The following is a 16,846-nucleotide window of genomic DNA, read 5'->3' on the forward strand; positions in this document are numbered from 1 at the left end:
TTTAAAAACATAGTTCACATTTTCTCAGCAAAAGTTGTATAAAGCAGATTACAGCTATAACATATCCATTTATGCTAAAATGTATTCCAACAACACTTTTATAATCTTTCCCCCACCTCATCACTGCTCTCAAGAATCCTCAGTCATTAACCTCCAAATATTTCCTAAACAGATCTGATTTTAGCCCCTCTAGCTCTGTTTCTAGTCTTAACTGAACTGGTACATTAGACCAAAGTTTTGGAGCAATAACTGAAAAAGCTTTTGACCTAGAACAATTTAAATGATATTTACTGATAGTTCCTTATGCTGGTTATTCTAATAGATGGTGCAAATATTCTAGTCTAGAAACTTTGCTCTAGTAACATGCAACCTCATTACGCTAGCAGTAATATACTCCCTCTTGTTTAAGCCAAACATTAGCCTTGCAGTAGCATTCTGGATTATCTATGAACAGCTTTCAGGACACAGGTGCTACCCGGTCCAGGGGTGAAAATTACATTTCTAGTGGAACGAGAGCAAGTGCAGAGATTGCATTGGGTCTGAAGGGAGAATACAAATGAGTAGCACCAATGCAAAAGCTAGGTGTGCTCTGGAGGAGAGTTTCCCCATATACAGCGTGGGCTTGGCGAAAGAGGATTATGCATGGGTGCAGAGGGTAGGGAAGAGCAGAATCACCCACACCGTGTGTGGATGCTGAATGGGGTCAGGGGGAGAGATGAGCTGGACAAAGAGGTGGCGTGGAGGGTGCATTTTCAGAGCTGGTGTTCTTCCAGTGTTTGGTCCAGCTAGGATGGGGACAGGAAGAGAAGATATCAGGAGTAAAAAGGATACATTTATTTTATTTTTTTTTAAATACAATCTTTATATTGTTTTGATTGATGCAACAAAAGTATTAATACTGTCTAAATACTGATGAAAACAGCTGGAGAAAATGAATGTCAGAGCTGTTATTTATCGGTCCCTAACTAGCTATCTACATTCTTGGTTTTCTTAGTTTGGGGGTAGGTACAATTTTTCCTTTCTCCTGAGTATTTGACCATATCTCCAGCACAGAACAAGCATTGTGAACCTGTACTCAGTTCAGGATGAGTGCTGCTATCATAGAATCAGTATTGCAGCACAGAACAGAGTGGACATGTGTATAATACATGTTGAGCAGTCACAACACAGAACAGCGGTGGCAGTGTACAAACAGTACCAGAGCAGAGTCTTGTCACTGTTAACATAGAACACAAGCATTGAGGCATAAAGCTTTTAGCTGCTCCCCCTTTCTCTTCACAGCCAGGATGAGCCGTTCTGGCTGCGAAAGTGAACACTGGCCCATGTCCCCTACTGCCTGAGGAATCAACCGGATCGTCACATCTCAACGCAGCTTGGTGTTCTGAGCAAGCTGGAGATAAAAAGACAGAGTGGTAGAGAAAGGAAGATCATGCTCTTAGAAAATTTTCTATTAATAATTGAGCATTTTGGTTTTAACTAACTCCACATCATTGAGATGATTCTGGTTTGGGGATGTTGTGGGGTGGGGTGGGGTTTTTTTTTTCTTTTTGGTGAGGCTTTCAATTTAAAAGATTTCTAATCCTTTCTTGTACACTCTCATACACCCTGCCCCCTTTAAGCCTCCCATGGAAGAGATGCTGGGTTCTCTGCCACCTATTTCTCCAATACATCTTCTTTTCTTAACCACTCTTCTTTTCGTCTTGCCAGATTGATGAACATCTGACATGTGTCACTATTCCTTCGTCGATCTTTGTTCATCGCTGGAACTCAGCTCCGGGTCTTCTCATTCCCATTAAAAGAGACAGCCAGATTTGCTGCCTCAGGACAGGGATACTGTCCATGCCATGGCTGGATCACTCAGGAAGTGAAGGCACCTCCAGCAGGCGTTGCTGTGTATGTTTCTTCCCCCTCTGTTACCTGTCTGGAAAGCAATTCATGGGCAGCCATGCAGGGTCTCTCTGAACTTCACAGCCATCCTTGAAAGTTAACAAGAAACATAATTAGTAGTGACCTAGCTAGGAACGTAACTTGTAGGTGTTACCACTAACTCTTGTCACGTAACTTAAACTAGTTACTAGTGACACTGTGAAAGCCTGGCAAGTCAGTCTCCTCCAATTCCAACTCCATCCTCTGTGACTTCTACCTTGCTCATGGGCAAATGCCAGCCTTGACATTTTTTTTTTATTGATGAAGAAAACACCCCATGCAGGTTGCCCTAAATAAAAGTCATGCAGTTTCAGTAGCTATATTGTGATCCCTTTTATTGGACCAAAACAAACAAAAACAAATTTGCAGCACAAGCTCAGCTTTCCCGACCACACAGGTCCTTTGTGAAGGTCGCACATGACAAAGGGCCTCATTAGTTAATAGCATTGTTATAGTGTCCAAGAAAAAATCTCACAGACTCCAAAGTCACAGAATGTGAGAGTGAGCAAATATATCTCAGTCACTACTCAAAGCAGGCATTTATTTATAACCTAGTTTTTGCATTGTTTCTGCCTAATCCGGGACCAGAAGCCTAATGAAGAACAGCTCATGGGCGTAAGGCAACAATTTTGACCCCCACTTCCAACCTGAATCATTTCATTAAGGTCTTGGTTTTTAAATATGGCCCTTGGCTAGTCCAGTTCCCTACTCAACTGTACTATGGTCAGGACTGCAAGAAAGGTTCATAATCCAAGGAAGCACAGGCTGCGTGAGGCCCAAAGATTGAAGTTATATAATCAAATGAGAGAATTGGAATTGGGTGAAGCATTTGCTGAAAGTAAATTAAGACTTCTTCAGAGCCAAGATGCCTTTGTGCAGAATTCTAGTAGCATCTTATTCCTGGGGAAACCACTTAAAAGATCAACAACATGACAGTATATATTGTATAGGGTGGCCAGCTCCTTACTTGAGAGACACAAACTGCTCTGGTTTTCAGGATATCCACAATGAATATGCATGAGATATTTGCATACATTTCATTTATTTATATATAAATAAATGTATGCAAATATCTCATGCATACATTTATATAAATAAATGTATGCAAATATCTCATGCATATTCATTGTGGATATCCTGAAAACCAAGCCTGTTTATGGCTCTCTCTGCCTACAGTTGGCCACCCCTGGTGCAGTCCATGACCATTCCAGCCCTTGCACATAATGGGCCCTTCATAGTTCTGATGTTCCCAAAGGTATGAGGCAGGGACACATGAAAAGGGGGGGGAGGGGGAGTAGGGTGCCATTGAGAGAAAAGGTCACCAAGTGGACTCACAGCAGCAGAGAGTGGTCTGATAGACATAGGCAGTTGAAAAGGGACAGAGGCAGAATGTCCGACCTGAGCCTGATTGAGAGAGGAAGGGGTAGGTGTATATAAAAAGGATTTCTTTCTTTATTTTTTTTGGGAAACTGCCTCATTTTCTTAATGATAAAAGCTTGCCAATATGCAGGACACAAAACACTAAGCAAACACATTTTATACAGCCCCATTCACTTTATTAATAGTTTCCAGAAATGAACAATTCCACTTTTGACCAGTAGAGGACAGAAGACACTTATAAATGCAGTAGTTTACAAGATAATGGGGAAGGTTATGCCCCCTACTGCAAGATGGTCCTGGTGAGTATACTTATTTTTAATCTACATGGTATATGGCTGCAGGTAAGGACAGGGAGGGCACTAGGCAGCTGCAGCAGCAGGACCACAGCCACTGCAGCTCGTTGTTCTTCCCACTCGCATGGCCCAGCAGAAAAAGTCCTGTCACATAGGTCCATATGGGCAGGAACAAGCACGAACAGAATTGCAGCATTAGGGCCAGAAAAAAAAAAAAAAAGGTGCAGCATCAGCCCCCATAGCCAGAAGAGAGCTGAACCCCTCCCTGGGCAGAAGAGAGAAGCAGGAACAGTGTTGGTCTGGCAGTCTAATACTGTATGAGTTCCATCTTTGCAGGCTTTTCTTACGGTAGTAGTCACGGCAATGCATTTAAACAATGTACATAGATTTCTGCCTCAGAGAAGCTTATACTTTGAATATCCTTTTTCATATAAAATGATATAAATGCATAATTTGTAATTGGGAGGAGGGCTATAAGATGTGCCTAATACCTTTGCACTGGGCCTGGCTGCAGAATGCTTTGACGACCATATCATTTAAGAGTACTGATTTGTAGGGACATTAAAGAATCTTATTACAGAGACCACAAGCAGCTACCTCAAGGCCCACGCAAAGAGAAGAGCAGGCATCCTCCTAACCCTGCATCTCCAGAAATGCCTTTGGCCTCACCTTCGCATACAAGGCTCAGCCCCCTTTCATGTCCTGCCATAGACTTTGATGGCTACAAGTCAGCTATGACTATTGCACAGAGATGTGCTCAGGCCAGGACCCCAGCAACAAAAAGGGCCACTCTATTCCAGTGCTCCAGGCATTTTCTACCCTGCCCTCCTTCCATGCAAAACAAGAATGAAAAATAAATGCAGCTTGGGCCTGCACCCCTTCCAAAACTTGTTTTAGGAGAAGCTTCAGCACAGAATTCAGGTTATGTACACAAACTATTCATCAAAGCACCCAGGGAAGGGTGCAGCTCCTGGCATAGTAACTGAACTGGTATTAAGCAGAGACTGTGGCTTGAGCTCTTGGCAGCGGTCAACCAGTTCCTGGCAATCTTGATTTTAAGCAGAGGGCTAACAGCCTGGCTCATGGTAATAGAATGGGATGGTGACAATGGAGCTGTGGGCTATGGCAGCCTTAGAGGGGGTATCGTTCATTATATTTTTTAGTAAGCATTTCATTCTATATGTATTGTTCTAAAATTATGAATGTTAATTTTGTAAAGCAATGTCATCTTGCTATGGAATGACAGTATATAAAACATATAAATAAATACTAGGCATGGCATAGTGGTTGCTGCTCTGCTTATGTATACTCCAGCGAAGGATCGCCTAGGAATAATCTGAAGTCCCGTCCAGTGCATCCACAAAAGCTCAGAAGTGCACCTACAGCAGGGGCACTCTCCTATCTGTGCTTTCAGTATCTTGTTGTAATAAAATAAATAAATAAAATTAGATCACATGGACCAAGGCAGCAGCTACACCATTTTATCATTCAGTGAGCTGCATTCAGGGAAGACAAACTGTTACTTTTCTGCCTTAAGTCACAATAAAAATGAAGCAAAACAAATGTGAAATTCTACAGAATAAAAAGTTTTTATTTGATATTGTTACACATTATCCTCCATTGTTCGCCTTTTTACCTCCAGGTGCTCTGGCTTGATGACATGACTGCAAGACATAGAATAAGAGACAAGCTAAGAGGCATCTTAGCAAGGTGGGGGAGGGGTGCAGAGAGATAGACAAGCTAACTGGCCTGTTACCTGAGCAGGGTACTGGGGAGGGTGGGGGGAGAGAGAGAGAAACAGACTGGAGGAAATCAGGTTACATAATATTTAAGATTAGCTGATTCTCTAAAAGTAATTAGTTGTGGACATCCTTTGGAGAGAATGGGGTTATAAGATTATAAGAAATCCCAGAGAAGACCAGTTGGGCAGCAGACCATCCTAATTATTAGCTTCCACAGTGAAGGTGACTGGGACAGAGGCAGCATATTTCCTCTAGATATCAAAATGTTTCTGGCTAGAGTATATTTACCAGCAGGAATCCAGAAAAGGAGGAGGTGACAAAGATTTCAGGGTTCCTTCTTTAAAAGCTGTCAGTCATCAGGAAAAGGATTTCTGTGTGATGCTGCTCATTCATAGCCATTAAATGTGGCAGGCATGTCAGAGCAGATTACAAGTAGACAGGGGCTAACCACAGTGGCAAAGATCAGAAATATTCTGGTGCCCGATTTACTCATTCCCTCTATGTACCAGGATCAGTCCAGACCGTGGGTTATGTCCCCCTTCCAGCAGATGGAGACAGAGCAAAAACTGAGAGGGCAGTCCCTCAGAACTGGTGCACCCTCTGTAAACCTTCAGTATTTCTCTGACTCCAGCAGATGGCAGTTGCACCTTTGATTCCTAGTTCATTTAGAGGATAGTTTACAGAATTTCTTTATTCTTTGTTTTTCCTCTAATTCTTTCCTTGGATGGATCATAGTTATAAAGTTAAAAAAAAAAAAAAAAAAAAAAAAAAAAAAAGGCAGCCTGTGGAGACTTGCAGGCAGAACTTTGCTTTCAGTGACAGATGTGTTTTGTACATTCCAGCTTATGTTATTCTGTTGTATATGGGGGTAAGTGTTTCTTTCTTTCTTATAGCCAGTATTTCAGCTGCCTTATGGGTGAATGGTGGTGGTCCAACCTCTCCCCCACAAGCCCCTGCTGCCCTGAGATGCAGTTTCTTCCTCAGGGCAGCCTAACAGTTGCAGAGACAGGTAGCAGCACTGAATTTCTTGTGCCTGTGAGGGGTGGTCCAGTCCCTTCCCCATGGAGACCCCTGAGAAGTCTCATACTTCAGGTCTCTCAGAAGTAAAATCCCTCTGTTACTTTAACATCCCTGAGAAGTAGCTGGTCTCTTGTCAGAGAAGTAAAATGTGGATAAGTGCAAGGTGATGCATATAGGGAAAAATAACTCTTGCTATAGTTACACAATGTTGGGTTCCATATTAGGTGCTACAACCCAAGAAAGAGATCTAGGTGTCATAGTGGATAACACATTGAAATAGTCGGTACAGTGTGCTGCGGCAGACAAAAGGCTGCCTGAAGGGGAAAAAAAAAGAAAGGAAAGAGAGGAAAGGTTTTTACTTTTTATTAATCATTACCCTGTGCAAGGACGGAGCGGAGAGCAGTTCTCTCTCTCCCACTCACCACAGCCAGGCACAGAAGGACTTTGCCGTTCCCCTGGCAACTCCTCCTCCCGAGGCTGCGATCGCCATTTTGTATCCACACGTGGAGAGCCAGCCTGCTGCACCTGTTTTTCCCAGATGGGGGAAGGGAAATCTCATTTTACTACTGATTTTGTACTTTTATTACACCTAATTTAAGCCCTGTGCAAGCAGCTGACCTAGAGCCTGCCTCTCCTCCCGATGCGGCCCCTGCCCCAGGAGGCCTTAGAAGAAAAATGTCTGCTGTCTCTAAGGTTGATTTTAATGCACAGGTTTTTGGTTTTTTTTTAAGAAGTGGAGGCTGAATGGCAGGAAGAGGGATTTATACCAGCAAATGTCCCCAGGCCATCAGGGGTGTTGAATCCCTCTAGGTGACAGTTAAGACAGACAGCTGTTAATTCCTCGGGGTCTTTAGCTCCTAATCTGCCAGACCCTGGGTCGCAGGACCTTCGCCTTGGGGATGTAGACGGGGACATTGATGGGTCCGCCCCAGATGAGTTGGACCAGATCATTAAATCACTTGGAAAGAATAAAGGTACATAAATTGCCGGAAGATTGTCACTATGTGGACCCGGTTCAGAGGCCAACGGCATTGTCAGACTAGACCGGTGCCTCAGAGGACTCCCTCTTCGTCGTCGCAGTCCAGGTCTCATTCCTTTCAAGGTCGGAGACCAGCTCGGAACTCCTCTACGCACAGAGCTTCTGCTACATCTACCCAATGAAACGCTGTCGGTCCACTCTTTCAGTTCCCAGAATAGGAGGACATCTTTCCCTCTTCTACGAGGAGTGGATCAAAATCAGCTTAGACAGGTGGGTCTTGGATATGCTACGGCATGGTTACGCTTTAGAATTTGCTCGACCTCTCAGAGACAAGTTTGTCTTTTCTCCGTGCAGTCTCAAACAGTGCGACAAACAGTGGATCAGTTCTTGGATTTGGGTACCATTCTCCTGCTGCCGGAACAAGGGTTCAGCCATTATTCAGTCTACTTCGTAGTCCCCAAGATGGGCAACAGGACGCTCAAGATACCACTCTTCAGGATGGAAACCCTGCGCTCGGTGATTGCCGCGGTACACCAGGGAGAGTTCTTCACGTCCTTGGACTTGACGGAGGCTTATCTTCATATCCCCATCCTGTAGGAGCATCAGCGCTTCCTCCGCTTCAAGATTTTAGGGCAGCATTTCCAGTTCCAGGCCGTGCCATTTGGCCTGGGGACCTCTCCTCCCACCTTCACCAAAGTTATGGTGGTGGTGGCCCTATGAGGGAAGGGATTCTGGTCCATCCCTATTTGGACGACTGGCTCATCTGGGTGAAGTCCACGGATTTGTGCCAGCACTCAGTGGAAAAAGAGAATTACTTCTCCTCCAGTCGCTAGGTTGCATCGTCAATTTTACCAAGAGCAGCCTCACTCCGGCACAGTCACTCGACTTTTTGGGAGCTCATTTCAGCACCAAAGTGGTTACAGTCTCTCTTTGTTTGGATCGGGCCCAATCTCTCCTTTCGGAACCTCCGACTTCTCACTGCTTGGGACTATCTCCAGGTGATGGGCTCCATGGCCTCCACCATCGATGTAGTGCCTTGGGCATTTCCCAAATGTGTGTCTTGCAAAGAGCATTACTCTCCAGGTGGAAGTCTGTTTCGGGAATTTCAGACTCTTCTGCCGCTATCATCTCTAGCCCACGGCAGTCTGACCTGGTGGCTCAACCTGGATCACTTGCTAAGAGTGGTGGACCTAGAGGTTACGCAGTGGGTGATCATTACGACAGACGCCCAGCCTCGCCGGCTGAGGGGCTTTGTGCGGATGCCAATCGACGCAGGGGCAGTGGATGCCAGTTCAGTCAATGTGGCCCATCAACTGTCTGGAGACAAGAGCGGTTCATCTGGCGGTGAAGCGCTTTCTGCCTCTAGTCCAAGGCCGAGCAGTCCGAATCCTCTCCGACAACGCCACGACAGTGGCGTACATCAACGTTCAGGGAGGGACAAGGAGTCTCCATGTCACTCAGGAGACAACAATGCTAATGCCGTGGGCGGAACTCCATTTGACCCATCTGGCAGTGTCTCACATTGCAGGCATAGACAATGTTCAAGCAGACTTCTTAAGTTGCCAACACTTAGATCCTGAGGAGAGAGAGCTGTCCCAGGAAGCAGTGTCACTCCTCTTCATGCAATGGGGGACTCCCCATCTAGATCTAAATGGCCACTCAAAGGAACGCGAAGGCTCCGTGCTTCTTCAGTCGCAGAAGAAGAACAAGGCACAGAGGACGTCGATGCCTTAGTCCTCCCGTGGCCGTGGGACCTCCTGCTCTATGTCTTTCCGCCTTGGCCCCTAGTGGGAAGGTGCTCCGAAGAAGAGTCACCAGGGGCCCATGATCCTGGTAGCTCAGGAATGGCCTCGACGGCTGTGGTTTGCAGACTTGGTCAACCCTAGCAGTGGACGGCCTGCTTCGACTGAGACACCTGCCTAACATTCTCCGACCGGGCCTAGGGAGAACGCTTCTGTCTAGCAGCCTGGCTTTTGAGCGGAGCCGGCTGAGAAGAGGAGGGTACACAGAGGCTGTTATCTCCACTCTTCTCAAGGCTAGAAAGTCTTCCATGACCTATGTCCGGATCTGGAAAGTTTTTGAGTCTTGGTGCCAGTCCACACAGCTTTCTCCATGTCATGCAACAATACCCCAGATCTTATCTTTCTTGCAGCAAGGTCTGGAGATGGGATTAGCCTACAATTCCCTCAGAGTACAGGTGGCAGCCCTTGGTGCCCTCCATTATCAGGATGGAACTACTCTTTCATCGCACCCCGACATAGGGCAAGGGAGTAAAGCATGTGAAGCCACTGATACACAATTTGGGTCCTTCGTGGAGCTTGAATTTGGTCCTTCGAATTCTAGGCGGTCCACCGTTTGAACCTCTGAAGAGAGCTACCCTCAATGACCTCACTCTCAGGACAGTATTCCTGGTGTCTATCTGTTCTGCTCGCAGAATTTCGGAGCTTCAAGCCTAGTCATGTAGAGAGCCTTATCTACGCTTCATGCATTCAGGGGTATCCTTGTGTACCGTACCATCTTTTCTACTAAAGGTGGTCTCGTTCTTTCATTTGAATCAATTGGTGGAGCTGCCGTCCTTCCAGAGAGCTTAGACACCTTGATGTCAAGTGCGTCCTCCTTCAATGTCTGGAGGTTACCAATGCTTCCGTTTATCGGATCACTTCTTGTCCTCTGGACTGGTCCCCAGAAGGGAAACAAGGCTTCTAAATCCACCATTTCCCACCGGCTAAAGGAAGCAATTTCTACGGCGTACTTTGGCGCTGGGCATCCACCCCTAGATGGTATGAAGGCTTATTCTCTCTGAGCTCAAGCAGCCTCCTGGGCAGAAAGCTAAGCGGCCTCGCCGCAGGAGATTTGCAGAGCGGCTACCTGGAAGTCGTTACACACATTCGCGATCACTATCACTTGAATGTTCAACCACCGATCGTGGGCTCCTTTGGTTCTCAGGTCATTCGAGTTGGGCTATCAGTGGCCCACCCTACTTAGGCAAGCTTTAGTACATACCACGGTCTGGACTGATCCTGATACGTTCAGGGAAAAGAAATTATTATTCCTTACCTGCTAATTTTTGTTCCTGTAGTACCATGGATCAGTCCAGACGCCCACCCTACGGATTGTTGGGGGTTCTTTGGGATAATCTTTCAGCTCGACTGTGTAATTATTTCAGGATCAGGTTTGGGATTGATTAGGAGTTCAGGTTGCAAGTTTTTTGCTTAGACTTGTTTACAGTTGCTATTCAATTTTGTATTGAGCCATCCAAGGTGTTTTTCCTTAATTGCTTGGATATTCTTAATACTGAAGGTTTACAGAGGGCGCACCAGTTATGAGGGACTGCCCTCTCAGTTTTTGCTCTGACTCCATCTGCTGGAAGGGGGACATAACCAACGGTCTGGACTGAAAATTAGCAGGTAAGGAATAATTTTCTTTTTCAGCTTACAACCCACCCTGCTAATAATTCTCTAACAAAATTAGAATAGAGCATTTTAATAATAGTGGGGATAACATTTGCTCCTCCCTTCGTTTGCTTAAAATTAAGATTTATTTTGTAACACACCTTATATACAGACTATTAAAGTGAGCAGTGGGATAACACTTCTTTATCTTTCACTAGAGCAGCCCAGAGCCTTCAGGGAAGAGAGGCTGTTCTCATTAGTGGGGTACAGAAGAAGTAAAATACAGCAAAGCACTACCACATTTTATGCACACTCTACAAATACCTAACCAGTACCCATCAGGGCAGGGAGCCAGCTTGTTCAGACCTGCTCGTCCGGCTATTCCCTGCTTACAGATTCATAAAGAGATCTCTTACAGATCAGGTCAGACTGTGCTGGAAAAATGGACGCCAAAGGCCAAGTGACTCCTGGACAGCAGTTCCACTCCTCAAGTAGACATGTTCTGTGGAAAGGTTTTTCCTAGCACTTGTGTGTGTGCGCCCTAACACAGCACGCTAATCTTCAGAGGATTAGAAGCTTGCAGTGTCACAGCTAGTGCATTGCTCTGCTTCCTAGCCACTAACCTAGTAAACTGTTCAACTCCAAAACTCCAGTACAGGAAGTGCTCAGAGTCTGAAGAACTGCAACGATATCACAGCCTAGTGCTAGCTCCAGACCAGAAGTCCCCAGCAGAAGAGAGTAAAACCTCCTCAAATTCACTGATCTTTAAAATAAGAGAGAAAGAAGGGAGGTATGGCAGTGTGAGTGTATCCCATGGCCAGGCAGAGAGAGATTACAGAGCAGGGTAAGTCTCTCCTTCAAGTATTCTTGCCAAAGAAGGAACACTAGCCATAGGTTACCTTCAGACCCAAGACACCACTCCATGAGTGCACTCCAGGACACTTTCTTTATAGGGGAAGCAGCTCCTATTAGAGTAAAATATTCAAGCACTGACAGATAACCCACTCACTGCGGCTGCGCAGGAGTTGTTTTTTTGTAGCATAGAGAGAGGAGAGATTCATGCAGATGAGTGCACCCTTGGCCCTTTGTATCATTCCTTATTTGCTTAGTAGTTACAAAGCAGTTTCACAAATCAAGGCCTCATACATACACACCCTCAGGGGTCAGGCTGGATAGCAGCGGGTTCTGAAGCCTGCGTGGATTACCAAAGAGCTGCTTGACTGTAGGTGGAGGAGAAGAGTCCGTGCTTCTGTACTGACTGCCTGGGAATGGAACAAGATGTGCTCAGTCAGTCTCCTTCCAGGCTGCAATTGGTAAATCTGGCTAATTCAGCCTCCCACTGCAAAGTGGCTACAGAGGTTAGCATCAGTATCACTGGGCAGAAGGACAGATACCAACCACAATAGAACAGCAACATCATTATCAGTGACAGGGCTGTTCCCAGACAGAAGCCTAAATTAAGAACATAATTGGTCTGACCCAGTATGGTGGCAAGGGTGCATCAAGCCCAGTATCCTGTCTCCAACAGTGGTCAATCCGGGTCCCAAGTAAATGGAGAGATCCAAAAAAGTAAATTTATCCCATATTGCTAACGCTCAGCAATAAGCAGTGGCTTCCCCCCACCCCAAGTCTGCTTGGTCAACAACAGTTAATGGGCTTTTTCAGGAACTTGTCCCAAACCTTTTTTTTTTTAAACCCAATTACATTAACTTCCTTAACCACATCCTCTGGCAATGAATTTGAGTTAAATGATGTATGGAGTGAAAAAAAACTCCCCTATTTTAAATGGGCTACTTGCTAACTTCATAGTGTATCCCCTAGTCTTTGTATTTTATGAAAGAAAGAGTAAATACAGATTCACATTTATTTGTTCTATTCCACTCATGATTTTATAGATCTCTATCATATCCCCTCGCAGCTGTCTCTTCTCCAAGCTTAACAGCCCTAACTTCTTTAGTCTTCCTATATAGGAGAGCTGTTCCTTCCCCTTTATTATTTTGGTCATCCTTCTCTGTACCTTTTCCAGTTCAATTATATACCTTTCTTGAGATGCAGCAACCAGAATTGCTCACAGTACTCTAGGTGCGGTCTCACCAGGGAGCAACACAGAGGTATTATGACATTCTCCATGTAGCAAGCTACTATAAACAAGTTCCTTCTCCAATAAGCTTATCATATGGTGGAGCCTTACACTGTGAATCAAGCTGTAACTGATGTGTTTTGGACCTGTCAAGAAGGGTTTTTCAGCCCTGTTGAGACTGCAAGCTGCTGCAGCCTTGATGAAGGAAAACCCCTGTGTGCTCTCTTTTGAATGACATTTTTTTTTCAAATAAAGAATGGGTTGAATGGAGGTTTTTTAGACCAGTGATTACACATGAGTATATGCCTCTGCAGTTTATATTTATGGAGAAGCATCAAAGCACCTCTAAAGTCTTTCCTCCCAACAAAATCTATTTTGCATTTACATGCATTAGTTGCTTAACTGAGTGGAGAATTTTTCTTGAGTAGTTAGTTACTTCTAAACTTGTCAATGCTTAATGCCTCTCTTGTTTCCAGATGGATCCTTTTACCAATTTTCGAAAGAAGACGTTTTGACTAAAATAGCCTTTCACCTTGCTCTTAAACCATACCAGCAATCGTTTTCCCTTCCTTCCACTTTTTTTTTTTGTAAATAATTTTTATTATGGAAATGTTTCAACAATACATCGGGAGTTAGCAATATGTAGTTTCTTCGATATCCCAACTCCAAACCACAATAACAGTAACAGAAAATTGAACAGGTTTCCCTTTTACCCACCCCCCTTATGCAAGTCCCAGTTCATGTCCATAAATATCACAGGTAAGAACACACGAGTGATGACTTCCTTGTCTATTTGGTCCATTCAAGAGTTGAGAATCAAACTTCGAGCTCGATGTGGTAATGCCTGTATATATCCATTCCAAATACGGAGAAAGCGGCTTCGTCTTTGCGGGTCCGTCTGAGAAGCTAAGCTTTCTAGTTGCATTAGGCGATGGAGATGTATGCGCCACGTCCAGAAAGAGGGATTCATGGTTTCTTTCCAATTAAGCAGAACAATTTTTTCCCTACTGCAAAGGCTTTACGAATAAACCATTTAAGTTCCTGGCCCTTAATCAAGGGTCGGGGGATACAATCAAATAGAATCATATATGGGGACACTGGCAAGTTTACATCTAACAACCCACTTAGATAGCGCACAATCTTCTCCCAATAAGAATGGGTTCCCGAGCATTCCCAAAAAACATGGGACAGCGTCCCCTTAATACACGAACATTTTGGACAGGATGCATTCTGTACAAGGTGCGCATGAAAGGCGATTTGTGGTGTAATATAGGCTCTATATAACAGTTTGACTTGCATTTCTCTATAATACATATTACTAGTAATAGTTATAGACATACGCATCGACGCCTTAAAAACTCCAGGAGGCACCTGAAACAACCCATCCCTATTCCAGCGTTCCGTCGCTCGAATACAAGCTTCGGGGGCAAAATTTTTAGTAAGTACCTTATAATAGTCTGAAAGTGAGGGGCCATAGGATTTACCCAATTGAAAAAACCACTCAAGAGCCTGAAGGTGGCCTAAAACTTTACAAGATGCAGGAAGTGAGTGAAAATAATGACGGATCTGCAAATAACCAGATAAATGATTATCCCGCAAACCATATAACGTTTGGAAGGTCTCAAAAGGGAAGAGAACCCCGGATTCGTCCGTAACATGACCCAACATGGTTATACCCTTTTGCTGCCATTCCTGAAACACTCTATTCTGAGATCCTGGAGTAAAATGTGGATTACCCCTAATAGGCATCAGAAACGCATTACATACAGGAAGACCGAGATATTTTGTCAGATGTTGCCAGGCTTGTCGGAGAGGTGTTATAAGGGGGTTCTGTTTAATAGCAGTGGTCAGTTCCTTACCAGGACACATCAGTATAAATCGGATATCTATGGGATCCACCAGCGTTTGTTCTGCCACAAGGTTAAGAAAGGTAGAATCTCCAGAAATCCAATCTCGGACCAAGCGTGAATTTGCCGCCACCACATAACTACTCAGATCCGGTACTCCCATACCACCCTCACCCCATTTCATTTTTAACCAACGCAGGGGGATACGGGCTTTCTTCCCCTTCCATATAAATGTGCGAAGTAATTTGTCCAGGGCAGTGGCGTAGCCACGGGTGGGCCTGGGTGGGCAGGTGCCCACCCAACTTAGACCCAGGCCCACCCAACTGGCACCGGAACTGCAAGGCTGTCGCGGGATCCCATCCCCGCGACAGCGAACAAGAGAACCCATGCCTCGCGCGCCATCACGGCACACGGGGAAGCGCTGCTGCGGCCGTATGGCCAACCGGTCTTCCTGTTCCGGGGGGGGGGGGGGGGAGCGGAAGCGCCGCGCGCAGCTTCCGCTTCCTCCCCCCAAAGCAGGAAGATCAGCTGCCTCTCCTGCTGCCACCGGCCTCCTGCTATCTTCGGGCGTCGGGCCGTACTGCCCGCCGAACTTCCTGTCGGGGGGGGGGGGGGGGAGGGAGGAAGCGGATGTTGTGCGCTGCGCTTCCGCTACCCCCCCCCCCGACAGGAAGTTCAGCGGGCAGTACGGCCCGACGCCCGAAGATAGCAGGAGGCCGGTGGCAGCAGGAGAGGCAGCTGATCTTCCTGCTCTGGGGGAGAAAGCGGAAGCTGTGCACGTGCTTGAATGTGTATGTGTGGATGAGAATGGGAGTGTGTGTGGGTGAAAACTGGAGCCTGGGTGTGTATGTGGGTGAGAATGGAAGCTTGAATATGTGGGTGAATGGGAGCTCGAATGTGTGTATGTGTGGTTGAGAATGGGAGCCTGGGTTTGTGTGGGTGGGTGAGAATGGAAGCTTGAATATGTGGATAAGAATGGGTGCTTGAATGTGTGTATGTGTGGGTGAGAATAGTACCTTAAATGTGTATATGTATGGATGAGAATGGGAGCTTGAATATGTGTGGGTGAGACTGGGAGCATGGGTTTGTGGGTGAGAATGGGAGTCTGGGTTTATGTGTGTGGGTGAGAATGGGTGCCTGGATGTGCGTCTGTGTGTGCATAAGAATATAAGCCTGGGGAGGGGTGAGAAAGTGAGAACTTGAATGTGAGCTTGTGGGGGGGGGGGGGGGGGGGGAGAGCATATGAGAGTGACAGCTTGAGTGTGTGAGAGGGAGTCTGTGAGAGAAAGCGTGTATGTGTGTGTGTGTGTGGAAGGGAAGAAGACAGTAATAGAAGAAAGACACTGAAAAGGAATTATGAAATGAGCTATAAGGGAAAAAAATGGGAAAAAGAGACCAGGACCAACTGATTAGAAAAATACAAAGATCAGACAACAAAGGTAAAAATATATATCTATATTTTGAGATGTTAGCAATTTAAATATAAGCAACACAACCGCTCTCTCAAAATTTATGGACAGGTAGGAGCCGTGTATAAAATCGTAATAATAAGAAGGCTAAAGTACCACAAATCACCGTGAATTATGTTTGTATCATTAAGTAAACCTCATACTTAGGCGTAGATGTGAATGCTATGCTGCATAATTTGGCATTATTTATCAGTAAAAAAACAACTAGTAGACCTGCATGCCTACAGCCCACCCATGTTAACCTTGTGCCCACCCAAAAAATCAATTCTGGCTACGCCACTGGTCCAGGGTCTCTCTATCTTTCCGGTTAAAGGTAAACGGGAGGTTCTGTATTACGTAGAGCCATTTAGGTAGGATAATTAATTTAAATAAATTAATGCGCCCACCCAATGATAACGGAAGCCCCCTCCAATGACACAGTTTTTCTTTCGTCAAATTCAATAATCGGGTAATATTAAGAGAGTAAATGGAGCTCAAATCGGTGGAAAGATAAACTCCCAAGTACTTGAGCACAGAGGCGGACCAGTGCAGTGGAAATGGATCCTGCCAACCGGCCTGCAAGGTGGCAGGATAGCCTAACGCCTCCGACTTGTCCCAATTAATGCGCAGGCCAGAAAACTCCCCAAAAGCTTTAAAAAGCGCTAGTAGCGTCGGTAAAGAGCGGGCTGGGGATGTGAGAAAGACCAAGATGTCGTCTGCAAAGGCGGCATATTTAAAA

At 45.4% G+C, this 16,846-nt stretch overlaps 1 protein-coding gene across 3 annotated transcripts in view; it reads right to left on the reverse strand.

Moving 5' to 3' along the window:
• Window positions 1-812: 812 nt before the first annotated feature.
• Window positions 813-16,846, reverse strand: part of RASSF7 (Ras association domain family member 7) — a 43,618-nt gene continuing 27,584 nt past the window's right edge. Inside the window, exons 4-5 of one of the 3 annotated variants that reach the window (XM_029582203.1) lie at window positions 11,887-11,994; window positions 813-1,976 (exon numbers count right to left, since the gene is read on the reverse strand). In XM_029582203.1, the coding sequence (XP_029438063.1) occupies window positions 1,966-1,976; window positions 11,887-11,994 (119 nt within the window). In that variant the 3' untranslated portion in view covers window positions 813-1,965. Of the gene's footprint in view, window positions 1,977-5,164; window positions 5,264-11,886; window positions 11,995-16,846 lie in introns of those variants that run through there. The other 2 variants (XM_029582202.1, XM_029582204.1) reach the window with 2 other exon arrangements.

Source organism: Rhinatrema bivittatum, chromosome 17 (assembly GCF_901001135.1).
Source record: "Rhinatrema bivittatum chromosome 17, aRhiBiv1.1, whole genome shotgun sequence".
NCBI lineage: Eukaryota > Metazoa > Chordata > Amphibia > Gymnophiona > Rhinatrematidae > Rhinatrema > Rhinatrema bivittatum.